Raw genomic sequence first — 26,748 nt, 5'->3', positions numbered from 1 at the left:
AATAGTGGTCGCTAGGATACCGCGTACTTCCGTTTCCTTTTCCCCTTCCTAGGTTTCAGCGAGGCTATGGCAAATGGGCAGTGGGCGGGACTTCATCGGCCCGGACCAACCAAACGCAGGCTCGGCCCGGCTTGGCGCGGCCAATGACCGTGGGGCAGCCCCTGTAAAGTGGCTCGGGCGCCCCCACTGGGCTCTTCTCCTCCCAGCCCCGCCCCTCCCTAACCCCGTTTCTGCACGGCGCTGGCCGCAGTCTGACAGGAACGGGACGGAGCCAAGATGGCGGCGGCCGACGGCGACGATTCGCTCTATCCCATTGCGGTGCTCATAGACGAACTCCGCAACGAGGATGTTCAGGTCCGGAGGCTACAGGGGACTTGGGAAAGACGGCCAGGAGGGGACTTTGGGGGCACGGGCGGCCCTCGCGGCCAAGGCTCCGTGTTCGCAGCGAGTGGCGGAAGGGGCGCCGGCCAATCAGCGCTCGCCTCTTATTTCACGGGATGCTGGGGCCCGATGAGACGGCGCTCCGGATTAGGTGTGGGCACAGCGAAGGGCGGGTCCGCGGGCGAGCCTGAAGGGTCCCGGGCCTGCAGAGTGCGCGCGGTGGCCCGGGGCCTGCGAGCCCAAGGCCGAGGTCGGGTTGGGGGTCTGCGATCGGGTGGGAGAGAGAAGAAAGTCCGTGACTGGCTCCTAGGGGATGCGCAGGGCACGTGACCTGCTCCGTGGGCTGACCTGGGCCCGGGTGGGGTCGCTCTTCTCCAGGTGGGTTTCAGCATCTGGGCTGCAGCGCTAGGGAGAAGGAGAGGGTCCACTCCCCTATGGAAACCTATTACGAAGGCTCCCTCCCTGCTTCCAGTATTGGTGTGGACCCCCGAGAAGTAGCCAGTGTTAGGAGCCAGAGACCCTGAAGAAACCCGCTTTCCCCCATCTTCCCATTAACTGGAGGGTGCACACTTTCCTAAACGGGCTACAATTTTTGAAATGAGGGAGGGTATATGGTAAGCACCAGTCTGCTCACCACACTGTCGGAGGTTCAAACCCACCAGCGGTTCCGCGGAAGAAATACCAGGCTGTCTGCTCCCGTAGACTTGCCGCTTCGGCAGTCTTACAGCGATCGGGTCGCTAGGAGTTGTAATCGACCTTTATGGCAGTGGGCTTTTGAGGGGTGGTGTGGGGTGGGGTGCCGGAAGGAGCTCTGGTGTCGTAGTGGGCAACTGCAAGGGAGTGGTCGAGGTCCCAGTGTCCTGGGGAGAAAGGTGAGCTTTGCTGGTCCAGTGAAGATTTCAAGCCTCGGAACCACTAAAGGGATGCTAGGAGTCGGAACCGGCTCCACGGCGCGCAGGAGCAGGCCTTGGTGGTGCCGTGGGTTAAGTGTTGGGCTGCGAACCTCAAGGTCGGCAGTTCAAACCCCCCAGCGACTCCAAGGGAGTCCAATAAGGCAGTCTACTTCTGTAAAGATTTACTGCTCTGAGAACCCTGTACAGGATAGCAGTGAGTCAGATTTGACTATGTGGAGGTGGATTTTGAGGTTTTTTGGAGGGGGTGTAGGAAGGAGCTCTGGTGGCACAGTGGACTAAATGCTGGACTGCTAACCACAAAGTGGAGTCCCTTCCAACCTTGTACCGGGTTTCCAGTAGCGACTGGTGGTTTTGAACAACTGGAGACCTGGTGGGCCAATGCTTAATGTACAGCGCTACTCAGCGGTTCAAACCCAAATCCACCAGCTTGTCCTCCCGGGAAAGATGAGGCCGTCTGCTCCGGTAAAGATTTACAACCCTAGAAACCCCAGGGGCAGTTCTCCGGTGCCGTTTAAGGTGGCTGTGAGTTGGCATCTCCTACACTGCAGCGGGTCTTTTTGTGGGGTGTGTGTGTAGAATAAGCTGGCCCAGTACCCTGAGCCCCACCTGCTGAGGAAATGATAAGAGTGAGGCGGGCACCTTGGGAATCCCAGGTGGTGCCGTGCTTAAACCCTTGTCTGCTAATCCAAAGGGTGGTGGTGCAAACCCTCCAGAGAGGACAGTCTGCTTCTGTAAAGAAGACAGTTTTAGAAACCCCATGGGGCAGTTAGTTCTGTGCTGTCCAGTGGATGGGTGGGGCACCTCGGAAGAAAGGTCTGGCAATTTGCTTCCCAAAGATCCCAGCCCTGAAAACCTTATGGAGCGTTTCTCCTCAGTGCATGTGGTGTCTCCATAAGTCAGACTCATCCTTGATACAACTAACAGCATAGCAGGGCTCTGTGAAAGTTCATAATGTGAGTGCCCATGGGCATCCCAGACCCGCTGTGTGGCCTTGGCAAATTCCTTAGCCTCTCTGAACCTCTGTGTTCCATAAAATTTGCCCTTTTGGTATCCCCGGCCTCACTGGGCGGTCTTGAGGACTGAATGAGAAATTGATGCAAGTAAGACAGATTGGTGTGTGTCCTATTGCGAGGGCCCAATAAATGTTAACTGTCACTACTGGGAGTGCTGGTGGAAGACTGCCATCTTCCCTTTGGGTCTCAATTTCCCCAGTTAGAACATTGACGGGGATGTACTGGGAAATCTGCCAAAGCTGAGCTCAGCCATGGAGGTTTCAGACTCTTGTTCTGGAGTCAGACACGCTCCAGTCCTAGGCCTGGCTCTGCCTCCTCTTTCTATGTGATGTGAATGTATTAGTTCCTTTAAGCCTTGGTTTCCTCTTTTGTCCAGTGAGGATGATTATCCAAACAACTGAATAGTTGTTTGGATTAAGGTGTTCTCTAAACACCTGCCATTTATCAGCTGCTCCACAGGAGAAAGACGTCTGCCCCCATACAAGATGTCCGGTTTCAGAAGCCCTGCCCAGGGATGCTGTGAGTCAGCATGGACTTGATGGCATGAGTTTGCTGCCTTGGTATTTCTCAGATGGGAAGCCTGGTGGCACAGTGCTTAGAGGGTTCTGCTGCCTCAAAGGTCGGTGCCCCGCAGGGAGAAAGACAGCAGTCCCATCTGTGAACATTACAGTCTAGGAAACATAGGAGGACAGGTCTTCTCTGCCCTGCAGGGTCTCTCTATGAGTTGGAATCTCCTCGGCAGCAGTTGGTTTTTGTTTTGAATGTATCAGGGAGGTGTCTCTGGGCAGTGTGGATGCTTAAGTGGTTGACTATAAGCCAAAAGTTGCCATTTTGAAGCCACCCAGCGGTGCCTTGAAAGACAAGCTTGGTGATTAGCTTCCGCGAGGTCACTGCCTTGCGAACCCTATGGAACTGTTCAGCTAGGTGCCCATGTGCTCACTGGGAGTCTAAGTCACTCCCAGGCGCCTAACAACAATGACCACATGTATCAAGTATGGTGCTGGAGTATACACCACCTGGTATGCGAGAGACATGTGTGAACCATGTCAACAGAGCTACCGCGAGAAGTGATAGGAAGGAAACAACAGGGTGTTGTGATCACAAGTCAGTTAACATCTGTCCCCGGCTGTTCTGCTGGGCACTGTTCTAGGCTCAGGAATACAGGAGGGAGAAGACAGGCAAAATTTCCTGGCCTTCCGGAGCTATGATGTGGGGACAGTATGGTAACTGTATCCGGTTGGAATAAATAGCATGGAGACAATTAGGGGGAGATGGGAGCAGTTTTCACCCGTGTCATCAGGGCCGACCCTGCTGGGGTGACGTCTGGGCAAAGACCTGGTGCAGGCAGGTAGAGAACATGAGGCTCTTGTGCAAGTCGAGTGGGGGTGGGGGGAGATGCATTTGATGTCATGCCGTTAGGGAGTGCCCTGTGAGGCTCAAGGTGAGTCCTGAAGGAGGAGCCAGCTCTGGGAAGAAGGTGGAGAAGAGCCTTCTAGAACGGAATGGAAAATGGCAGTAGCTAGGTTTTCATGTAAGTCAGGTACATGCTATAAAGTTTCTGCAAACAGTGCAGCCTTCTCACACGCTTGAGTCACATGTGAAAAATGGAGTCATTGTCTGCCAGGGTCGTTTCTTTCCTGGGGACGTTTTTTGTTGTCCCACCTGGGGGAGTGGGAGAGCTCAGAGATGCTGCTAAACACCTTGCAGTACACAGGGTCACTTGCAGGGACAGTTCAGCCCAGCATGTCTGTGGTACTGAGCCTGAGAGGAGAGCTGGCTTCTGAGACAGCCCAAAGGAGACACAAAGGAGTTTGGGGGTCTTCAGACTTCATGTTCGTGTGTGTGTTTTCTTTGAGTCCCATTACTGCTGTCGCAGATTGCCTCAGACTTGGTGGCTTGTGGTTGTTAGGTGCTGTACAGATGGTTTCTATTCATAGTGACCCCACGTGACAGAAGAACTGCCCCGTAGAGTTTTCCGTGTTGGAATCTTCATGGGAAGAGATTGCCAGGTCATGTCTCTCCCTGAGCAGCTGGTGGGTTTGAACCACTGACCTTTTGGTTAGCAGCTGAGTGCTTTAACCACTGTACCACCAGGGCCTTCTTAGTGGCTTAAACAACACAAATGTATTATTTTACATTTCTAGGGGCTCAGAGTCACAGCGAGTGCTCTGAACTGCTAACCACAAGGGTAGCGGTTCAAATCCACCACTTGCTCCTTGGAAATGTAGGCCACTATAGAATGACCTATATAGGGTCACTGTGAGTTAGAACTGATTTTACGACACTTGAAAATAATCAGAGGCTCTGAAGAGTATGTGCATTTGTAACGCGTTCCCTACTCGAGCCGTCTGCCTTGGAGTCATCAATTCGGGCTCCTAGTGACCCTGTAAGACAAGAGTGTAATTGCCCCTTTGGGTTTCTTGGAATATAAATCTTTCTGGAAGCAGATGGCCTCATCTTTCTCTCATCGAGTGGCTGGCGGGTTTGAACTGCTGACTTTGTGGTTCATAGGTCAGCATGTAACCCAGAAGCTGTAGTGATGTGGGTAGGGACCAGTTCTGAGCCAGCAGTGGGAGAACAGCGGTGCTCACTCAGCTTTATTACTCACCAGTGTCCCCAGGGGCTCTGGGAACAGGGGTTCACACACTGAGTCAGTGTGTCTGCAGTGTCTGTGCTGAAAGTGCAGGTTCGCAGCAGCATCTGGACCAGAACCAACGAACGGCCTTAAAGTTCCTTCAGCCTGTACCGCTAGAACTCACAAACACACACACACACACACACCAGTCACTGTCCAGGGCAGGGTGCATCACTGTCAAACCCTGAGTGGGCATGTGTGTTGGGGGGACATAGCTCGACTATGACACTTGGGGTCGTGGTTGTCTCCTCGGTCCTTGGCAGGCTCCCTCCGTGTTTCAGAACCCTCATCGTCCAGGAGTGGCTGTAAGGCCTCTTCGGGATTTGCTGTTGGATCTTCCCTCTGAAATCCTGCTGGTGGCATAAACGAGGGCCAGCCACACCGCCCCAGTAAGTGAGGGGACTAGGGCATGATCAAGGACCTCAGCCAGGCTGGTCTCTGTGTACCCCCTCCCCAGCATGGCCCACGGCTGAGGGCAGACCTGGGTGAGTGGGGAGGCTGCACTGAGGGAAGACGGGGTGCAGACTCTGGAGGCAGGATTCCAACCCTGGCCTGGCCCACTTTATGGTCCCTCGAACCCTGTGGGCCTTGGTTTTCTTGTAAGTGTAAAAAGAGTAGAAATACATGTATACCTGGCAGGGTTCTTGTAGGAATTAAACAAGACCAAGTACAGAGAGACACAGCAGGTGCCTGTGTAGGGTAAGCACTGGACTGGTCACCTCACGATTGGCAGTTGAGATCCACCAGCTGGTCACTGGGAGTCGGAACACACACAATCTAAGATGCTGCCGCCTTGCGTCTGACCTCTTTCATGGGTTGTGGAGACTTGGAAGGAGCCCCGGTGGCTCAGTGAGTAAGCATTCGCCTGCTAACTCAAAAGTCGGCAGTTCGAACCCAGCAAGTCCGCAGGGGAAAGAAGTGGCAGTCAGCTCCTGTAAAGGCTGGTGGTCTCAGCAGTTCTCCTCTGTCCTCCCGGGTCGCTGCGAGTCAGCACAGACTTGACCCCCATGGGTTTCATTGTGGTGTTGGGGGAACTTGGTAAAGCAGAACTGGGAGATCTGGTGATCACTGAGAATCTCAAAGGGCCTCTGGTGGTGCCGTGGGTAAAGCACTTGACTACCAACCAAAAGGTCAGTGGCTGGCCTTTTGTGGCTTCCTCTGTGGGAGGAAGATGATGCTGTCTTCTCTGAAGGATACAGCCTCGGGAACCCCACAGGGTCATTATGAGTTGGAATCACCTGGATGACTAAGGAGCCCTGGTGGCACACTGCTGAAGTGCTGGGCTGCGAACCAAAAGTTCAGGGGCTCAAACCCACCAGCCACTCCTGAGGAGAAAGATGTGGCGTCCTGGCCACCCCGTGAGACAGTCCTCTGCCCTGCAGATACTGTGGATTGGACTGGACAGCAGTGGGCACTGAGTGTCCCAGCTAAGGTAGAGGAGAGCGGTGAAAAGGTGAACTTGGTTCACTTCTGGCTCACCATGCTGGGCCTTTGTCGCCTCACCTGTGAACTGAACGTAGAGAACGTAGAGTAGTGTCCACTTCCCAGGCTTGGCAGAACATCCATGTGAGAAACGTGTAACTCACCTGGCTTTGTCTACCTGGTACAGAGTAAGCACTCCTAAAAACTGAAAATGGTTTCTAATCGGGCTTTTTAATACGCCCAGCACTGCTCTGGCTTCGATAGTGCAAACTGGTCCCAGGCTTCCTTGTCCAGAGACAGGTCACCTTCTAACTGGGACAGCAGGCTCCCACACGGACGTCCCTCCTCTGCTGCCCTGCTTTCCAAAGCCCTGGGGAGGTCACTTGTTTTCCTTCCTGTTGCTAATTTTCATTTTTTTTCCTCTGCTCTCACACAAGAAACAGTGGTAAGAATAGGGCTGGAGGGCTTGCTACTGTGCCTGACTCGCTGCTCACTGAAAGGTTGGTAGTTCAAGGCTCCCCAGAGGCCCCTTGGAAGAACGGCCAGGTGATCTTTGGAAAAGCAGCCATTGAAAGCCCCATGGCGCGCAGTCTTGCCTGACACACGCCGCATGCCGTGAGTCGGAGCTGTCATGATGGCAGCTGCCTTGTGTGGCTGTAAGGTGGCTCGGCGTCTCCTCTCATGGCGCCCTGTTGAAAGCAGAGCTCTTGTGCTTCTCTTTTAAACCAGTGGAAAGGAATCACTCAGGGAAGCTGCTTGGTCAGTTGCCCTTGTGTCTCTTGTTCCAGAATGAGGTCACGTGCTGAATTTAGTTGGGACTAAGCTTGGCTGTCAGTAACTGGTAAAGTCTAAATAACAGGGACTTAAGGGAGCTCGAAGTTTATTTCTGAGTCATGCTCACGCAGCCTGATGACAACCTCAAGCTGTAGGGCCGTGGGCTCGTACCATTGTATTCTGCTTGCTGCACGTTTGCCATATTCCTTCTTTCTCCCCACTTCAGATTACAGAATGGCCCCAGAGGAGCTGCTGATGCTCCAGCCATCACAGCCCCCTTTCATTCAGGAAGGAGGGAAGAAAGCTGGCCACTCCATGCCCCCATCAGAACACTAGAAGTCCTGTTCACCATTTTCCACTTGGGTTTCCATGGCTGGATGTTAGTCACCTGGTGACTTGCAGCATGAAGGCGACTGGAAAATGCCTTCTGCAAGCAGGCATGTTAGGACTGGCAGTATAGTCCAGTGCCTGAGCTTTTAACCTGGGGTCTGTCTCTCATTACAGGGTGAGTCCAGTGATGTCGTTGTTGTTGTGATGTGCCTTGAAGTTGGTTCCGACTCATAGCGACCCTGTACAGGATTTCCGAGGCTGTAAATCTTTATGGGAGCAGAAAGCCTCATCTTTCTCCCATGGAACAGCTGGTAGTCTCAAACTGCTGACCCTGAGGTTAGCAGCCTGATTCATAACTGAGTCCAGTGATAGGAATGGAAAAACAGTCACGTCTTTATTTTCACTGCCCGCTTACTGAAATGTAAATCTCGTAGTGGGTTCTACATTGGACTGCTAACCACAAGGTCCACAGTTCGAATCCACCAGCTGCTCCGTGGGAGATAAGATGAGGCATCCTGCTCTTGTGAAGATTTACAGCTTCAAACCCTTAAACAGGGTCACTTTGAGTCAGAGGTGACGCGGTGGCAGTGAATGTGGTTGTGTTAGGAATCATAACCATCTGTGGTTGCGGCTGGCTGCCCTCGAGTCAGCTCCCAGCTTGTGGCAGCCCCTTGTGCTGTAGAGGTGAACTGCCTCATCGGGTGTTAAATAGAAGCCGTGTGCAGACCTGCCTCTTGCTGCCCCACAGGATGGGGTCAAATTGTCAGCCTTAGAAGTGCAAACCCTTCATACCATCCAGGGGCCTTGCGGTGCCCTGGGAACAGAAGAAAGCAGCAGGTATTCTTAATGAAATCAGAAGCAGGATCTCCACAGCTGGCTGGCTAGAAGGAATGGAGGCCTGGGAGAGACTCCCAGATTCTTTCTCCCGGGGCCGCCCTTGGGGATCTTTCCAAATGACAGTGTGATGTTGCAATTATGAATTACGAGAGAGTCAGGTGCCTGGGAGGTTGTGCCTCCCTGCAGGTCAGCGTCCCTGCGCACCTTCACATGGGGCTCCAGTGGCGCTTCCGGTCTCATTGAAGGTGGGAGCCCTGCCCAGCACACTGTCAGCAGTCAGTCAGGGTCACGGGCTCATGTTGTTAGCAGTCCTCTGCAGCCCCTGGGACCTGGGCCCAGGCATGCGTTTCCCTGTCCCCTAGCTCAGAGGAAGACACAGGCAGCCCGGCCAAGCTCTCCGGGTGTGTCGTGAACATTTTCAAGCCCGTGGGAAGAAGGTAGACTGGCACAGCCTGTGGGCCAAACGCAGCCTCCACGCCCACTCCTGTACACTCTGTAACTCTAGCTGTTGGTCTGTTTCTGTACGTCTCTCTCTTGCTACGTGTTCTTTCTCTCTTGAAGCATTTTGAAAATGAGTCACAGGTCTCCCTGAAGTCCAGAACGCCCACATACATTGCCATTGCATCTGTTCCAACTTGGAAGGAGCAGAATTCCACTACGGACTTTTTCTGAGGCTGTCATCTTTACAAGGAGCCTTGGTGTCGCTGTAGGATAAGCAGTGGGCGGCTCACTGCAGTCAGCAGTTCAAACCACCACCTGCTTCTTGAGAGAAAGATGAGGCTTTCTGCTCCCGTAAACATTTTACAGCCTCAGAAACCCACCCTATAAAGAATTATGAGCCATGGTGTGGCGGAGAAGGATAGGCACTGAACCACAAGGTTGGTGGTTTAGACCCACCAGCTGCTCCACACAAACCCTGTACGGGGGGGTCACTGTGCATTGCTTGATGGCACTTAACAACATGGGTCAGAACCCTTCAGTGGCAGTGGGCTTTGGGTGTCGTCGTTACAGAAGCAGCCGCCCCATCGCTCCCCTGTGGAGCAGAGAGCTCAGCGCTTTACCATTGTGCCCCTGCGCGCCTTCCCTGAAGGCCTGTTGCTCAGTGACGCTGCATGCATGTTCCTGGGAGAGGCCTCAGGACCGACCAGCTGACCTAATTTCAAATCACAGTCCAGGTGTGTGGGGCCAGGAAGAGATTCCACCTGCCGCTCACTCAGCTGGGCGTGCCTTCCCATGCGCATGTGCTCGCACACACATGCACGCACGTACGTGCATACGAACACACACCACTACCTCAGCGTGCTCTGGCTGTAGTTTGGGAGCTCAGGAGCCATGGAGAGACAAGAGGGCTGAGGATCTAGCTGGGTTGGAATCACTGCTCCTGGGTTAGCATCCTGGGTGGTGCAGTGGGCTAAACACTGGGCTTCTGCAAGTTTGGCAGTTTAAGCCCAGCAACCGCTCCACAGGAGAAAGATGGGGCGGTTCTGCTGTGTCCTGTAGGTCACTGGGTTGGAAGTGACTCAGCTGTGCATCCCCAGCTGTCCAGCCCACTGTGGCAGTGGTGTCAGCGTTCTGCTAACTTCACTCCCACTTCCGTTCCGCTGTCGCTGCCATCAGCTCCTGCTCGTGGCTTCACTTCCCGCCCCGTGTCTCCTTAGCTGAGCCTATGTCCCCCTTGGTACTGGGGGTTGCTTCTAGATGCAGCCTCACAGGGCTGTTGTGAGGATGAGAGGAGGTCAGGTGTGTGGGTGCTCGGCCCAGGACCTTACAGAGTAAACTCTAATGTCAGTGCGCCCTGCTGGTGCTCATCAAGAGGTTGGTGGTTCAAACCCACCACATGTTCCCTGGGACAAAGATGAGGCCGTCTGCTTTGTAAAGAGTCACAGCCTCAGAAGCCCTGTGGGACGTTGTACTTTGCCCGCAGCAGCGTCTCTGTGGGTCGTAATCTACTCCATGCCAGTGGGTAGTCCTCAAGTTTCCTGAACCACACCTGTGGCTGCGCACCACCCCCCCCCCCCCCACCCCCACCCCCGTTTCATTGTTAATGCTTGGAGTCTTGGTGTGGGCTGATGCACTAGACCATAAAGTCAGTGGTGGATCCACGGAGACACTATACAGGGTGGGATGCGGAGTTGAAACTGACTCTTAGCAATACTTAGCAACTGTGTAACAACAGTGTGTACTACAGACAATGTTGCAGTGTGTAGTTTGGCAGTATCATCATACCTGTAAGTTTATTATAAGTAATGTTTCCAACCCCCAAAGACAAAGATAGAATTTATGGAGAGACTACTAATAAAGGACAACAATAATGAAAACTAAAGGAAAAAACAGTGATTTAATGTCAGAGCTGCCACGATGGAATTGTTGGAATAGAGCCCCATCATAACTTGGGGGGTGGGCGAGACTATCCAGTTGCCTTTGATTCAGTTCCAATTCTAGTGCCCCCATGTATGTCAGAGCAGAACCGTTCCACAGGACCGTCAATGTCACATGTACGTCAGAGCAGAACCGCCCCACAGGACCATCAGTGTCACATGTACGTCAGAGCAGAACCGCCCCACAGGACCATCAGTGTCACATGTATGTCAGAGCAGAACCGCCCCACAGGACCGTCAATGTCACATGTATGTCAGAGCAGAACCGCCCCACAGGACCGTCAGTATCACATGTATGTCAGAGCAGAACCGCCCCACAGGACCGTCAATGTCACATGTATGTCAGAGCAGAACCGCTCCACAGGACCGTCAGTGTCACATGTATGTCAGAGCAGAACCGTTCCACAGGACCGTCAGTGTCACATGTATGTCAGCAGAACCGTTCCACAGGACCGTCAATGTCACATGTATGTCAGAGCAGAACCGCCCCACAGGACCTTCAGTGGCTGATTTCTTAGTCGCTCTCCAGGCCTTTGTTAAACCAAACTCTGGGTGGATTTGAACCACCATCCTTTTGGTTCGTAATCCTGTACTGAGGTGTTCATAGCACCCAGGGGCTTCAGATCATCCATTGTGGTTAGGTGCTGCGGTGTCAATGTCCACTGTGACCCTGTGTACACAAGGGAGCAAGCTGGTCGTGCGCCATCCTCACAATGGCTGCCATGAATGATGTCGGTTAGTCCATCTGAGTGTTACTAACCCTCTACCTGACCAAGCATGATGTCTCTTTGCGGGAACTTGTCCTTCCTGATAAGCTGTCCAAAGTATGAGAGGTGAAGTTTCACTTGGAATGATAGTATATTGTTCTTAAGTACCGTTGAGTTGATTCCAACTCATAACTACCCTATACAGGGTTTCCAAGGAGCAGCTGAAGGCTTTGAACCACCGATCTTGTGGTTCGCAGTCCAGTGCTTATCCTACAGCGCCACACCAGGAATCCAGAGCTAGTGTGGTGCTAAGCGGAAAGGAGATGATGGGGCTTGGGGAGGAGGTGGCTGCAGCTTTAGGCAGTGGTCAGGGGACACCCATCAGAGCCCCATCAGCTGGTTACAGGAAGCTTTTGCTGCCCCTGCCCCCCTTGATGTTACCGTGTTGCTCAGGCCACAGAGCCACCAGCTAGGTGTTTGCCAGCTTAACTGTACTGAGGCCGGTGTGAGCCAGGACTCTGCAGCTTGGTCACGTTCTGGGTCGCTCAAGTTCCCCACCTTTGACAGTGCCACCTTAGTGCTCTTCTGTTGCTATTGGTGGAAAAGACTTGCGTTTTCCTTCTTTGATGGTTTCCACCTTACACAGGATTTACTGTATGTCATGCTATGGGGTAAACACTGGGTTGCTAACCACAAAGTTGATGGTTCCTTGGAAACCCTATGCTTGGTCGCTATGAGTTGGAACAGACTTGTTGGCACTTGGAAACAATATCACAAACTTAACAAGATTCCCAGAGTGTCTGGGCCCAGAGCTGCAGGACGTAGTTGGGCTTTCTAACTTGTGCTCCTCTTTTTCTCATGCTCTCTTTAGCTTCGCCTCAACAGCATCAAGAAGCTGTCCACCATCGCCTTGGCCCTTGGTGTCGAAAGGACCCGCAGCGAGCTCTTGCCGTTCCTTACAGGTATGAGACAGACTCCTGGGGCCCAGATGGAGATGGGATCGAACACAGGGATTTACCAGGATGAGGGACACCGTGAAGAGAGGTGCAGGGGGAGCTGGGTAATGCTGGGTTGGATTTTGCCTGCCTCCAGTGTCAGGGGGTGGTCTGGATTTGATACCACAGGTTCAGGGATAGGGAGATGAGATGTCAAAAAATACACCTTTTATTCATGCAGGTTCTGTGTTACGAGAGAAGGGCAGAGGCCGACTCTGTCAGGGAAGAGATAGTGGCTCAGAGCAGAGATGCTGGGCTCAGTATGCAGCCCCATTTTCCTCAGCTCTCAGTGGGGACAGTCATGTGATACCCACGCAGGTCCTTGTGAAGATTCACCCGCCTGGTGGTGTGTTGCCCTTCAGTGGGATCCGAGTCAGGGCGCCCTGTGTGTGCCGAGTTGGCCAGCTCTGTTCTTTACACAGCTCTACGGCTGTCACCTCTGGGAGCAGATCACCAAGCCTGGCTTTGGACCACCACCCTTTTGACTAGTAGTCAAGTATTTAACAATTTACGCCACTAGCCTTACTTTGAGTACATTTAAATAGTTCTGTGTAATCTGTCTGGAACTCATGAATGATGGGGCATCTAAGTAGTATGGGAGCCATAAGACTGAACGGAAGTTGATTCAGAGAAAGACAGCTTTAAGCTCTTGGAGTCTCCAGGAATGCCTTGGGCTAGCAGCCGCTGCAGAATGTTGAGACTAACGAAGGGCAGATACAACGTGTCAGAAAAGAAGGCAACTGTTTCAGACAGAACAGGCTCACAGAGCCAGGACACTGCAGATTTGGCTTTAATGAAGAAGGAAGGAGCCTCACATAATGTCCCCCATCCGGAGGTGCTGCGGAAGAAAGACCAGGCTCTGTTAGCAGGTGGTGTCGTCTGAGAATGACCCAGGTGGCTCACACAGACATGAAGTGAGCACACGCTGTTGAGAAGAGACCCCTGGATTGCTCAGTGCAAGGTTGCCACAGACCTTTAGTTTGTGAAAAATACGTCATAAAGCGAGCACAGTACAAGTGTGAATTCCAACCCCACAATCATGTTCATGTCCAGCACAGGGAGACCAGGACTGCTGACATCGGCGGAAGCCGAGGGCTGCATCTGAGCTGGGTGGGTCTGTAATGGGGTCTGTCTTGGCCCCCACAGATACCATCTACGATGAGGATGAGGTCCTCTTGGCCTTGGCAGAACAGCTGGGGACCTTTACCGCCCTGGTGGGAGGCCCAGAGTTCGTGCACTGTCTGCTGGTGAGTCTGAGGGTGGGGAGGGGCCTTTCCCTGGAGTCACAGCCAGGCTTCTGCCAGCCAGGGACAGGGAGGGGAGAATGGGGGAGAGGCCTCCTTGGACCGGGCTGGGGCGAGGCCGTCACCGGTTGCTGTAGAGCCAATTGCAGCTCATGGCGGCCCATGTGTGTTGGAGCAGAACTGCGCTCCATAGGGGTTTATAGTCACTGGTTTTGGAAGTAGATCGATCACTAGACTTTTCTTCCAAGGCTTCTCTTTAGTGGACTCAGACCTCTAACCGTAGGGTCATTAGTGGAGCTCATTTCCCCTTTGTGCCACCAGGCACTGCAGGGATTCTGTCGGTGGGGATGTTTCCTGTAACAACAGCAGAGACACGGGCGGCACCCTTCCTTTCCCCACGCACCCACTGGCCACGGCACTGGCCAGGCTGCTCAGACTCCACCACTTGCACTACTGTCCTCTGCTGTCAGTCGGGGGCACTGAAGCCCACCCTTAGATGTGTCTGGCAAGCTCTCAGCTCAGTGCTGGGCGCGGAGAACGCTAGCGTGCTGGCTGCTGTCTGCGGGGCTGTGGGCATTGAGGTGCCTGTCCTTTAGTCGTCCCACTCGGTGGATCAGGCCAGTTCACCGAGTGTAGAAGAGGGCAGCACACACAGGGCAGCCAGCCTCAGGCTCCGGGCGCTAACGGAGAGACAGAGCAGTTTGTGCAGGCTTACTCTGATGTATGTTAGAAATGCCATCAAGTCGGTTCCGACTCACAGCAACCCTGTATAGGCTTTCTAAGGAGCAGCTAGCAGGTTTGAACTGCCACCCTTGTGGTTCACAGTCCAGTGTTGGTCCTGCAGCGCCACGCCAGGTCTCCACAAACACAGAGTGGACAGGGTAGACCAGATCTCCACAAACACGGAGTGGACAGGGCATACAAGGTGTCTGCACAGTGGCCAAGTCCCAGACCCTCGTAGCTAGCTGCAGGACCTGTCGCAGACGTTCGTGATGCATACCTGTAAGTGGCGTGCTCAGCAGGCTGACATTGGTGACGTTCTTGAAGCAGCGTAGCCATTCTCATCCCCTTTTCCAAATTCCCCCCCATGCACATGAACTCACCGCCCCCTGAGGCCCTCTCCAGTCTCCCCCATTGCTTCAGTCCTTTTGATCCCAGAGAGCGAGCTTCAAAGAGCACGATGTTCAAAGCAGACATTCTTACCTACCAGTTACCTGCGCTGTGGCTTGGTTTTGAGAAGACTTCCGGGAACATTTTAGGGTTAAGGTTTAAAATGATCTTAGGGCGGCAGTTCAGCCGTTCAGCCAGGCTGCATCAGATGGCTTTGTTAGCAGTCCGTGGCTGGGATGAGTTAGACACCTGTGCCTTGGTGTCCTCTTCTAGAATTAGATAATAATAAGACTTAGTGAATGAAAACTGCACCCCCTGAAACCGTGGCTGCACTGGTCCTGCTTAGACGATGTTGGCAGTACATGCCATTGTCATTGTGGGCATTCTTGGCTGGCAGTGAGATGTGTGGCTGCTAACAAAGGTTGGTGGTTTGAATCCACCCAGAGGCACCTCAGAAGAAAGGCTTGGCATCCTGCACATCAGGGCTTGCCCTGGGTCCTTGTAGACAATCAAGGTGCAGACCTCTCCTCAGGAGAATGTGGTGCAGATTTCTGAGGTTCAGGGACCCCTGAGTAAGCACCGGCATTTTAGGGAAGCCCTCTGTGTGGAGGCTCCGGTGGGTGTCAGAGGAGGGGCAGGTGGAATGGGCACGGGGAAGGTGCTGTTAGGTGATGCATGTCTTGTGCCACAGCCGCCCCTGGAGTCGCTGGCCACAGTGGAGGAGACGGTGGTGCGGGACAAGGCCGTGGAGTCCTTGCGGGTCATCTCGCACGAGCACTCGCCCTCTGACCTGGAGGCCCACTTCGTGCCGCTGGTGAAGCGACTGGCGGGTGGCGACTGGTTCACCTCCCGCACCTCGGCCTGTGGCCTCTTCTCTGTCTGCTACCCCCGAGTGTCCAGTGCGGTCAAAGCAGAACTTCGACAGTGAGTGCCCACTTTGGGCCAACCTGAGCTCAAACCCCCGCCAGTTCCCCAGCCCTTTTTCCTGCTCACACCCAGATAGAGGTCGATGGCTGGCTGTGAACCCTGGCTCTGCCTGCTTGGTCGCGGAGGAAACAGGAACAACGTTGTGTCTTCCTCCGAGTCGAAACAGCGATGTGCTAGGGGCAGAATCCGACTCACACGCCTGGTGTTACTGTAGGCCCCAGGGCTCCTGTCCACCCTACCCACCACTGGCCACCCTGGCATTGGTCTGCCTCCTTTATTCAGGCTTGCCTTCCTTCAGCAAGAAGGCATGAAGCTGCCCCTAACTGGATTGGATCCAAATTTCCCATTCACCTGATTATTTCTTTCTGTCCCTTGGCCAACCCCACACTGAGCACTGTGCGCAGGAGTGAGCTAAGGAGGCTCCCCGGAAAGCTGGTGTACGGCTGTGCGCACGCGCTTCTTAGTTACAGACTCTAACACGGTGAACACATGGAGTCCCTGTTAGTACCAGTGGCTGAGCACTCAGCTGCAGCCCCACGTTTGGCAGTGTGAACCCATCCCAGTTGTCTCGGAAATCAGGGCCCACAAACCCCGGCTGTGCTGGTGGCTGTGTGAGCGGCTATAGGCAGTCGGCCACTGGGCTTCACTCACAGAACCGCCTTCAGTCTCACGGCAGCACGTGGGCGGAGGGTCAGGCCTTTTGGTCCCGTGGGTCTGGGTCCTTGGAGTGATGGCAGGCTGTGCTCCCCACCTCGAGATAGGGCATGGTGGTACCCCTGATGTCCTGCTCCTGACCCCCGCTCCACCCCCCAGGTACTTCCGGAATTTGTGCTCAGATGACACCCCCATGGTGCGGCGGGCCGCAGCCTCCAAGCTGGGGGAGTTCGCTAAGGTGCTGGAGCTGGACAATGTCAAGAGCGAGATCATCCCCATGTTCTCCAACCTGGCCTCTGACGAGCAGGACTCGGTGCGGCTGCTGGCGGTGGAGGCATGCGTGAACATTGCCCAGCTCCTGCCCCAGGAGGACCTGGAGGCCCTGGTGATGCCCACCCTGCGTCAGGCCGCTGAGGACAAGTCCTGGCGTGTCCGCTACATGGTGGCCGACAAGTTCACAGAGGTGGGCGTGGCCTGAATGTGGTCCAACAGCTGGGGAAGCTGAGGCCTCAGGGGAAGGGGCAGGGCCTCACATCTGGGCGCTTGCAGTCGATCCCAGCACTGCTTCTCAGCCCTTGTGTTCTCTCTTGCTTTTTTGAAGCCCCCTCATGTTACTAAAGAGATGTTTTAAAAAGGGTAGTTGTAAGCCTGCCTGTACCTGCCAAAGCCTCTCACTCTCCCCTTCCCGGGTCTGCAGCTCCAGAAAGCGGTGGGGCCTGAGATTACCAAAACAGACCTGGTCCCCGCCTTCCAGAACCTGATGAAGGACTGTGAGGCCGAGGTGAGGGCCGCCGCCTCCCACAAGGTCAAAGGTTGGTGCTGGCGAGGAGAACACAGCAAGCGAGTGGGTGGACAGGTGGGTGTCAGAGGGGCCGGGATGGAACCAGAACTTGAGGGCTCAACCACCCTCCCCTCCTGTCCTCACCCACAGAGTTCTGTGAGAATCTTTCTGCCGATTGCCGGGAGAACGTGATCATGACCCAGATTCTACCCTGCATCAAGGTAAGGGGAGCTCGGTGGGCGGAGGGGACAGTCGGGAGCCCATGGAGAAGGGATGGGAGTTGGGCTTTGGGGAGTCTAGCCTCCTAGACTGTCAGGGCCGGGCAGCTCCTGGATTTGAAGCAGAATCTGAGCTGGGCTGATTGTGGAGATCATTTGACTGTTTGTCCAAACTGCTTTGGGACTCTCCCAGACTGTGGTCCTTGGACACCTTTCAAGCCTGGAAGTGAATTCGCTCCTACAGCTCAGCTTGCAGCCACACAAGGCAGGTTGTAAGAGGAGTGGAAACACCAGGGAAGGTTCCTTAGAGCAGTCAGCCCCAGGAGACCAAGAGGCAGTGTGTGCCCAGGGTTAAAGCTCAGGAGGCAGGAATGACGAAGGGAAACGGGAACCGCAGGGAGAAAGGGGGAACTGCAGTCTGTGTCACGATACAAAGCGTGTATGAATTGTGTAGTGATGGAAACTCAGGTAAACTTTCACCCAAATCATGGTAACCAATAATCCAGGACCTTTAGGACTAGGGCTGGAACTGTGAAAAGTCGAGGCCATTTGACTAAGCAAGTGACGTATGCAGGACTTCCGTGAGCGGGAGGGCAGGTGCAGGCTGTCGGTGGCCACTTGTTCCTGTAGGGCTGCCCTGACCCCTGGGGCTCCCCCACTCCCTTCTCCTCCAGGAGCTGGTGTCAGACGCCAACCAACACGTCAAGTCGGCCCTGGCCTCGGTCATCATGGGCCTCTCTCCAATCCTGGGCAAAGACAACACCATTGAACACCTCCTACCCCTGTTCCTGGCACAACTAAAGGACGAGGTAAGGGCGCCAGGAAGGCCCGCATGTCCACTCGCCACTGTCTTTCTAAAGTTGGTTCCCAGACGGTAGCTGCAGGGGCTGATGACCCTCACTTGCTCACAGCCTGTGGAAGCTGCAGACTCAGATCCCAGAGCCAGAGGTCAGGGAGAACTGAGGCAGGACATGCTTCCAGATTGGACGCAGACCATTGGCACAGGGGATGCTGTGTACTTGAGCGTGGTGGTGCCGCTGGGTGAAGGCGCTGACTTGAGTCACACCCTGGGAGAGAGCAGGGGCTCAGGAGACGTCCTCCCTAATCCTGGAGGACCAGACACTCCAGAAAGAGGACCTACCCCTATGGGTAGTGGGAGGGAAAGCTGCAAGTGTGGACAGGGTAGCCCGGGGAAGGGGCCAGAGGTGCTGCTGGGACTGGGCAGAGACTGGGCTCTGGGCTGGGCTGGAGGCAGCAGGCACTGTGTGGTGTGGGGGCTGGCCTTGGTGGTGACTGGGCATATGGGGGACCTACTACTGGTGGGCGGCTTGTGTGCAGCTCCTATGCTTGCAATGCCCTAAACCAGTCCAGCCCGTCAGCGCTCCTGTGTTGTGTGTGGGGAGCACAAGTGGGGAGGATGGCCGTCACCAAAGCATTGCCCTCCATTGCAGCCCCCCACACACACAGGTCATATACGGCTCTCCCTGAGGGGAGACCCCGCATTCGGGGCAAGGATAGACTGCTGTCCCTCCCCGAGGAGAGACCCCACATGTGGGGCAAGGACAGACTGCTTTGACAGTGTTGGCACCATCTACGCCCTCTGCACTCTGACCCCCATACAGTCTTGGTTCTGCTTGAACCTACTGTAGTGGCCACGTGTCAGCCCATCTCCGAAGAGCGTCGTCTTTCTGCTTCACCAAGCATGAGGTCGTCTTCCTCATAACACGTCCAGGGGACAAGAAGAGATTAAGTCTCGCCACTCGAATTCTCCCAAGACAGCCGTGTTTGTTCTCCGGCAGTCTGGGGCGGGGCTTCGTTCCTCACCATGTCTGTGTAGACTCCGCTCAGGTCCCCCAGTAGTGTAGCAAGTCCATCTACCTGGTGGTGTAGGTAGTTCACGTGGTTTTTAAAGTTGTTCTAGAATGGTAGAAATCCACATGACAAATGTTTGCTGGTTTATGCAGGTGGGATCATATAGTATTTGTCGTTTTTGTGACTGATCTGTTGTCGGGTTTCATCTGTGCTCTGGCAGGCATCAGGACTTTTGTGTCTCTCTCTGGGTGAGTCCTATTCCGTAGTGTGGACGGACCATTTTCTGTATTCGTTTATCTATTGATGGACATTTAGGTTCTTTACACCTTTCAGTTACTCAGAGTGAATCGTGGTGTACAAGAATCTGCGTTCCTGCCTTCATGTTTGGGGGTGTATACCTAAGAGTAGAATTGCTTGGCCGTATGGTAATTTTGGAACCCTGGTGGTGTAGTGTGTTAAGCACTGGGCTGTACATTGCAAGGTTGGTGGTTTGAATCCACTAGCTGCTCTGCAGGAGAGAGATGAGGCAGCCTACCTCCCTAAAGATTCGTGTTCTCAGAAACCCTTAGGGCAGATCTGTCCTGTCCTCTTGGGGTGCGCGCGTCAGACTCACCTCGATGGCAGTGGGTTTGGTGATTCTGTTTGATTTTTGAGGAACCCCCAGGTTTTTCTGTAACAGCATCATCATTGTTCAGCCCCCAGTGGGACATGAGGGCTGCGTGCGCTTCCTCCACACCCTCCTTCTGTCTCTTTTCAGCACTGTCAGTTGTGCCTTAATCCATGGAAACGTTAATTCATTTGAGAATGAGCGTTCTCTACTGAGGCCGTGTTGCTGACACACGGGGACCTGTGTTCAGACAGAAGGAGCACATCGCCCTTGGCCTCCCCTCCTGACCCTCGAGTCTCCACGTCTTGGTGTGCCCAGTTCATGAGATTCCTCTTGTACCTTCCTGCTGCTCTGTCCGGGTGGCCGTGTGCGAGCGTCCTCTCAGACCCTTCCTGTCCCCCCCAGTGCCCCGAGGTGCGGCTGAACATCATCTCCAACCTGGATTGCGTCAACGAGGTGATCGGCATCCGCCAGCTGTCCCAATCCCTGCTCCCCGCCATTGTGGAGCTGGCCGAGGACGCCAAGTGGCGGGTGCGGCTGGCCATCATCGAGTACATGCCCCTGCTGGCCGGACAGCTGGTGAGTGAGGCGGCCTGGGGGCCCTTGGAGGGGAGACAGCAGGATCAGCCGTGGTGCCAGGCGTAGGAGTGAGGAGAGGAGGGCAAGGGGGAGAAACACCTGGGCTGCCTTTGCCTGTGACCCCCGTGACCCCCGTTCTCCTGCAGGGAGTGGAATTCTTTGACGAGAAGCTCAACTCCTTGTGCATGGCCTGGCTGGTGGATCACGGTGAGTGGCTCCAGCAGGAAGGTGGGAGACTGGAGATGAGCCGGGGCCAGGGAGGAGAGACAAGGTGCCTGGGGTCACCCCTTCATCCCCTGGGACTTACCTTTTAGCATCTTGGCAAAGTACAGGATAGAAGGAGGGGCTGCCAAGCAGGCCGACCTGGGTGTGGTAACCCCCCCTCGGGGCTGTGTCAGTGTGAGCAGGTCGTGCCGCCTTCCGGCCCCACAGGCTCGCCTTCCGGCCCCACAGTCCCGCCTTCCGGCCCCACAGTCCCGCCTTCCGGCCCCACAGTCCCGCCTTCCGGCCCCACAGGCTCGCCTTCGGCCCCACAGGCTCACCTTCCGGCCCCACAGTCCCGCCTTCCGGCCCCACAGTCCCGCCTTCCGGCCCCACAGTCCCGCCTTCCGGCCCCACAGTCCCGCCTTCCGGCCCCACAGGCTCACCTTCCGGCCCCACAGGCTCACCTTCCGGCCCCACAGTCCCACCTTCCGGCCCCACAGTCCCGCCTTCCGGCCCCACAGGCTCGCCTTCCGGCCCCACAGTTCCTCCTTCCGGCTTCACAGTCCCACCTTCCGGCCCCACAGTCCCACCTTCCGGCCCCACAGTCCCTCCTTCCGGCTTCACAGTCCCACCTTCCGGCCCCACAGTCCCACCTTCCGGCCCCACAGTCCCTTCTTCCGGCCCTACAGTCCCTCCTTTCGGCCCCACAGTCCCTCCGTTTGCAGGACATAGCAGGCCACACTATTGGGGCCGCTCTGGACAGAGCATGAGAGTGACTGGAGTAAAGTCCCCCTTTCTCTGCATCAGCCATGGCTGGGATCACTGGTGCCAGAGCACAGCAGTGAGGCAGAGAGCACGATAAAACGAGTCCTGTGAGCTCTGGTTTCCGGCTGATGTAGAGTCACGCCGCCGCCGCCGCCGCCCTCGCCCTGTAGTCAGCGTGAGAGGAGGAGGGTTAGGGCTGTGAAGAGAATGACCAAAATGGGACAGAGACGGGAAGTGAGCGCAGGGCCACCGCACACAGAGCGCGCTCTGTCCGTGGAGCTTCCGTGTACTGAGGGCGCAGGCCCGTCATTGGCCCCTCTAGAAGGTGGCGTCTGAGAAGGAAACACTCGTATGAGTCTAGTACGTGGCCCGGGCCTGTGCTGTCCCTCCCTGCCCACGGCAGTCCTTCCCCTCGGGCCTGGCCACCTGCTTACCCAGCTTCCTCTGCAGTCTATGCCATCCGAGAGGCGGCCACCAGCAACCTGAAGAAGCTGGTGGAAAAGTTTGGGAAGGAATGGGCCCATGCCACCATCATCCCCAAAGTCTTGGCCATGTCTGGAGACCCCAACTACCTGCACCGGATGACCACGCTTTTCTGCATCAATGTGAGCACTCCACCTGCCCACCTCCCCGAACCTTGGGAACAGGGGAAGGTTGAGGGCTTCCTGGGAGAGAAGGGAAGGTGTAGGCGCCCCACAGGTCCTCCTGGCTCGGGTTTGGGAAGTAGTTGGAGTCTGGGGCACAGAAAGGAGTCCTGGGGGCCACAGGTTGGGGATCCCAGAGTCAGGATCACAGGGCCCTTCTGGGGGTGGGAGACCAGGACGAGGAGACGTGACCTGGTCCTCCAGTGACCTCCAGACTTGTCTGGACGCTGTATGTGTGCATGTCGATAAACGACCTTAACGGGTACATGGGCAGACTCCGGGCCAGCTCTGCTACGCTCACCATGGGCCCTGGGACAGTGACCAGAATGCCGAAGGCTGTAGCTTGTTCTTCCCTGTAAGATGCCGATACTGATACCCGAGTCCCGAACTCCTCAGACTGTGAGCATCAGTGTGGCTCCACAGACCCAGTGCTGGAAGCAGCTTCTGGTCACAGGAAGGGCTCCTGTCTGGGCGTCAGTGTCTGCCTCCGTGACTTGCTTGTATATAAACCATGCACTTTACTAGGGATTGGAGGGTGGGGGAAAGAGTCTTTAAGTGTTCTGCTCATTTCTTCCCCTGCCTGACTTGAAGATCCCGCACTAGAGGAGAGAGAGCCCTAGAGTAGGATCACGGCTCCATTTCCTGAAGGCTTTATAGGAATTCTGAGGACAAAGAGGTGGGACTGGGGCAGTCAGGGTTGGGAGAGCCCAGGAACAGAGTCATGATATTAGGAGGTGTGTTAGGGGGCCTTAGAGGGTGGGGTCATCTGGGCTGTTTCCCGAGGGCCCGCAGTCCCTGAAGTGGCCTGGTCAGGGAAGGGTGTTAGCCATGCACTTCAGGTGAGCTTCTGTCTGCCACTTGGCCCCCAGGTCCTGTCTGAGGTCTGTGGACAGGACATCACCACCAAGCACATGCTGCCCACCGTCCTGCGAATGGCTGGGGACCCCGTCGCCAATGTCCGCTTCAACGTGGCCAAGTCCCTACAGAAGATAGGACCCATCCTGGACAACAGGTGAGGCCCCCAAACACCAGCAGGGCCGAGTTCTGGGCCCATCCATCTCCCTCCTCTTGAAGCTAGAGCCCAGGGCTGGAGACCAGCTGCTGCCCTTTGCTTGCTCTATGTCCTTGGCCTGTCCTATCCTTTTCCTACATCTCCGTTTCCTCAAATGACCTGGTGTGGCTCGGTAGGATAAGCACTGGACTGCTAACCTCAAGGTCAGCAGTTCAAACCTACCAGCCGCTCCTCAGAAGCCGTATACAGGGTTGCTATGAGTCAGAACCAACTCAACAGCACTTTTTCACAACAGCCTCATGGAATGGCGTGACAGGGGAGAGGGCTAGCAGGTCTGTACAAGCAGCAACACTCAGAAAGTGGGCCCCACCTAGTCCTCGAGTGACACGGTCAGCATGCTGCTGCTGACCGAGAGGCTGCTGCTGACTGAGAGGCAGGTGCCTCCAAATGGCCAGGCAGTCGACTTCCACCGGGCCCACTGCGAGTGCCGGGGGGCCAGCTCTGCTCAGCCCCAGGTCAGTCAGCTGTGGCTGCTGCTGGGAGCACTACCTGGCCTGTCTTCTGGGCCTAGAGACTCCAGGTCCGAAGGCTGTGCTCTGCTCCCAGCTCTTTAGGGAGTCAGGTTCCCCTAAAAGGTAGCCCTTTTATAAGCACAGTCTTCTCACCAAAACCACAAACTGACCAATCTCTTCAGTAGGCAGTAGGCACCTTAGTTGCATAATAAATTGTCCAATTCTTATAAAGGGGTTATGTACCTTATTTGCATAGTAAACTAATATATTTATGTAGTTAAAAGTAGCAGTTGCATAAAGACGTGCAGTAGTGCTGCTCTGAGACAGTGAGGAAGGCCCACACAGGTTATCTGGGGGGATAGGGGGGCAGTACCCCGACTTAGTCTGGAGATTGGAGCCAGTAAAGTCAGGCTCAGCTGCTTTTCTAGTGGAAATTTGACGGGTCGGTTCCGAGTTAACATGGCAGTGCAAAGATCTGGAACAGCCAAGGCAGGAGGCCCCAAAGCCCACCGCACTGGAGAACGTAACACTGCTTATCAAGACTTCATTTAACGTTGTGGCATTGGCTATCCAGGTAACTCAATGGAAGTGAATTGAGGGGAGAGAAACACACTTGTCATACATAACAGCAGGCATCTCTACAGTTAGGAAATGTGGGAGTTTTCCATAAATGGTGCTGGGTCCATTGGAGAAACCTTGACTTTCACCTTCATCTATAAACAAAAACTAATTTGAGATGACAGACCAGAATCAGAAAGATGGAAAAAAACTGCTATTAGAGGAAAATCTGAGAGAATCTTTTATGTCTTGGGGTAGACATAGAGTTTTACATGGGGCTCAAAAGCTACATGTAATTTCTGGAGCCAGGGAAGGTGGGTGAACCCTGAAACTTGCTCTGTTTCAGCCTGAAGTCTTGTTAAAGCCAAATAGTGCAGCTGAAGCCGTCAGAGGTCTGCCCTGAGCATTAGGTTCTCTCCAGATAGCGCTGCTGGGTCACATGACAACAGGAACTGGAAAGACGGGATGGGGCGCTCCCCGGGCAGTGGGTGATGTTTACAGGGACGGTGAGAATGGGGTGTCACCAACTGTCCTGTAAAAAGTCGGGAAAAACAAAGCATTGACCAAAGAGAAGGACTGTCGAATGGACCTTCAGTGAAATGAAGAACTGTCCATCAAAAGACGGTGGTGGTTGTGTGCCCTCAAGTCGGTTCTGACTCATCACGACTCTGTGTAGGGTTGCTGAGGCTGAGGCTGAGGCTGAGTCTGTATGGGAGCAGAAAGCCCCACCCAGAGTAGCTGGTGACCTCGTGATTAGCAGTCCAGTGCTTATCCTCCAGAACCGCAGTGCTCCTCCTATGCACCATGGTGGTGGTATTAAGTGCCAACCCGTGTAGCCTTACTGAAGCTGTAAACCTTTCCCAGAGCAGACAGCCTCGACTGTCTCCTGCTGAGGGGCTGGTGGATTCGAGTTCAGAGAAGACCCCTCCCTACAGATCAGTAAGGCGAAGGGACCCCCAAAGCAAGAGATGGGCAGAAAGAGGAACAGACACTGCAAAGGGGGCTCTGCAGCCAGTGAGCCTGGAGAAGGGCGCCACCGCTGCTATTGGGCAGGGCCGTTCCCATTCTTGGCCGCCCCAGGGGCCAGTTAGGCTGTGGTCTTTCCGGAAGCGAAGCACCGTGTCTGTTCTTCCACCCGGAAGGACTGAGCTGGCAACAACAGTGCTGTGCGCATGTGGCCAGCCAGGGCTTCCGTTGCCTTGTGAGGCAGCCCTTCCCTCCTGGGAAGGTCGTCAGCCCAGAGAAACAAGTGTTTGCTTCTCCCGAGACAGTGGTCGTGGTCGCTTACAAGTGAGGATGCTGAGTCTTGTCTCATACACTTCAGATGTGTTCCCAGGAGGGACGGCTTCTTGGGGAAGGACCTCATGCTTGGCAAAGGAGGGACAGCTGCAGTGGGCCCGGCTGGTGAGGCTAGTGCAGGACCGATGAGCAGTGTTGTGTTCTCGCGCACCCAGGGTCGCCATGAGTCCAGAGTGAAGGGAGAATGCTGGTTCTGTGCTTCGTGCTGGGTGGAGGCGTGCCGCAAGACCTGCTCTGGATTTGGGCAGCGGCTTCACAGCTGTTAGCTGCCCTGAGTCAGCACCCACCTCCCTGCGGCCCCCACGAGTCACATGATCAATCCACAGGCCTTTCTTAGGCCGCAGTCCCACTGAAGCCTGTGGTCTTAGCACTGCCCTCACTGACGGGTAGGTGTGACCAAGTGCAGTGCCTGGTAGGTTTGTGAATTCGGGGTGGACTGGAGCCTCCAGCCTTTCAGGGAGCAGCTGACCACAGGGACTGTGGACACCGTCCACAAGGGCAGAGTAGGTTTGGATGAGGCTGTAAGTCTTCAGGGAGGCACACTGCCTCATCTTTCTCCCTGGAGCAGCTGATAGTGTGAACCCCAGACCCCTGTTAGAATTGAACACATAGTGGATCTCCGGGAGTGCTGAGTGAGTGATCCCTACAGGACAGGCCTGTGGGCCCCAGAGGCCCCTGTCAGGGACTTGTTGACAGGTGTGGCCCCAGCCCCGGCTGACCTACCCTCCGCCTTTTCCCGTCCAGCACACTGCAGAGCGAGGTCAAGCCTGTGCTGGAGAAGCTGAGCCAGGACCAGGACGTGGACGTCAAGTACTTTGCCCAGGAGGCTCTGACTGGTGAGGGGTCGGGGAGCCCAGGCAGGGAGGATTAGGAGCCGTGGCCAGAGAATGAGCTCCTGACTGGTGCCCCTTCCTCTTCCCGCAGTCCTGTCTCTGGCCTGAAGCTGGAAGAGGGCCAACGTCGGCCTCCAGTGTCCATTCCCCAGCGCCTCTACCTTGGGGAGGCAGTTGGGGTCTTTGGCTGTTACTTCCTGTGCATGGTCTGACCCCAGGCCCCTTCCCCCAGCACGGTTCGCCCCCCCGCAGCCTGGGACAACACCTCACTGTCCACCTCCCAGGGGCCTGGGGGAGCACGAGGCAGGACAGGCCCGCAGCCCTGGGAGGCGGGGACCCTTCCAGCCGGGGAGAGACCCGGACATCCCGGCTCACCGCCTCCTGATGCTGGGTCGAGGGCCCCTCCCCCGGCAACTTCTCCACCTCCCTCCCTCCCTTCCTCCCCCCTCAGTGATTTTTTTGTGTCAGCTGTGTTGTTTTTATTTTCCTCTTTTTTTTTTTTCTTTTTCCCCTTTTCACAGAGAAATAAAGGTCTAGAAATACTCTTGTTGTCTGGTCTTACTCATCAGTCACAGCAGGGCCGTGGACTGTGTCCTTCTCTGT

The 26,748-nt window shown here is 55.2% G+C and overlaps 1 protein-coding gene across 2 annotated transcripts; it reads left to right on the top strand.

The window, feature by feature from the left end:
- LOC102814083 (serine/threonine-protein phosphatase 2A 65 kDa regulatory subunit A alpha isoform-like) lies at positions 1 to 26,489 on the top strand. Of its 2 annotated transcripts, XM_006868123.1 has the most exons (14): positions 1 to 354; positions 12,263 to 12,353; positions 13,533 to 13,633; positions 15,432 to 15,664; positions 16,481 to 16,784; positions 17,019 to 17,133; positions 17,253 to 17,323; positions 17,995 to 18,129; positions 20,145 to 20,318; positions 20,465 to 20,525; positions 21,738 to 21,892; positions 22,801 to 22,943; positions 26,057 to 26,148; positions 26,237 to 26,489. In XM_006868123.1, exons 1-14 carry the CDS (start codon positions 277 to 279, stop codon positions 26,251 to 26,253), a joined length of 1,770 nt encoding a protein of 589 aa, XP_006868185.1. In that variant the 5' UTR covers positions 1 to 276; the 3' UTR covers positions 26,254 to 26,489. The 2 variants fall into 2 exon arrangements, with proteins under 2 accessions (XP_006868185.1, XP_006868186.1); XM_006868124.1 differs by lacking the exon at positions 13,533 to 13,633 and having other exon boundaries at positions 257 to 354; positions 26,237 to 26,475.
- The last annotated feature ends 259 nt before the right edge of the window (positions 26,490 to 26,748 follow it).

Source organism: Chrysochloris asiatica, unplaced genomic scaffold (assembly GCF_000296735.1).
Source record: "Chrysochloris asiatica unplaced genomic scaffold, ChrAsi1.0 scaffold00116, whole genome shotgun sequence".
Classification (NCBI taxonomy): domain Eukaryota; kingdom Metazoa; phylum Chordata; class Mammalia; order Afrosoricida; family Chrysochloridae; genus Chrysochloris; species Chrysochloris asiatica.
The sequence above is the reverse complement of the archived record's forward strand: the minus strand, read 5'-3'. Positions and strand labels throughout refer to the sequence as shown.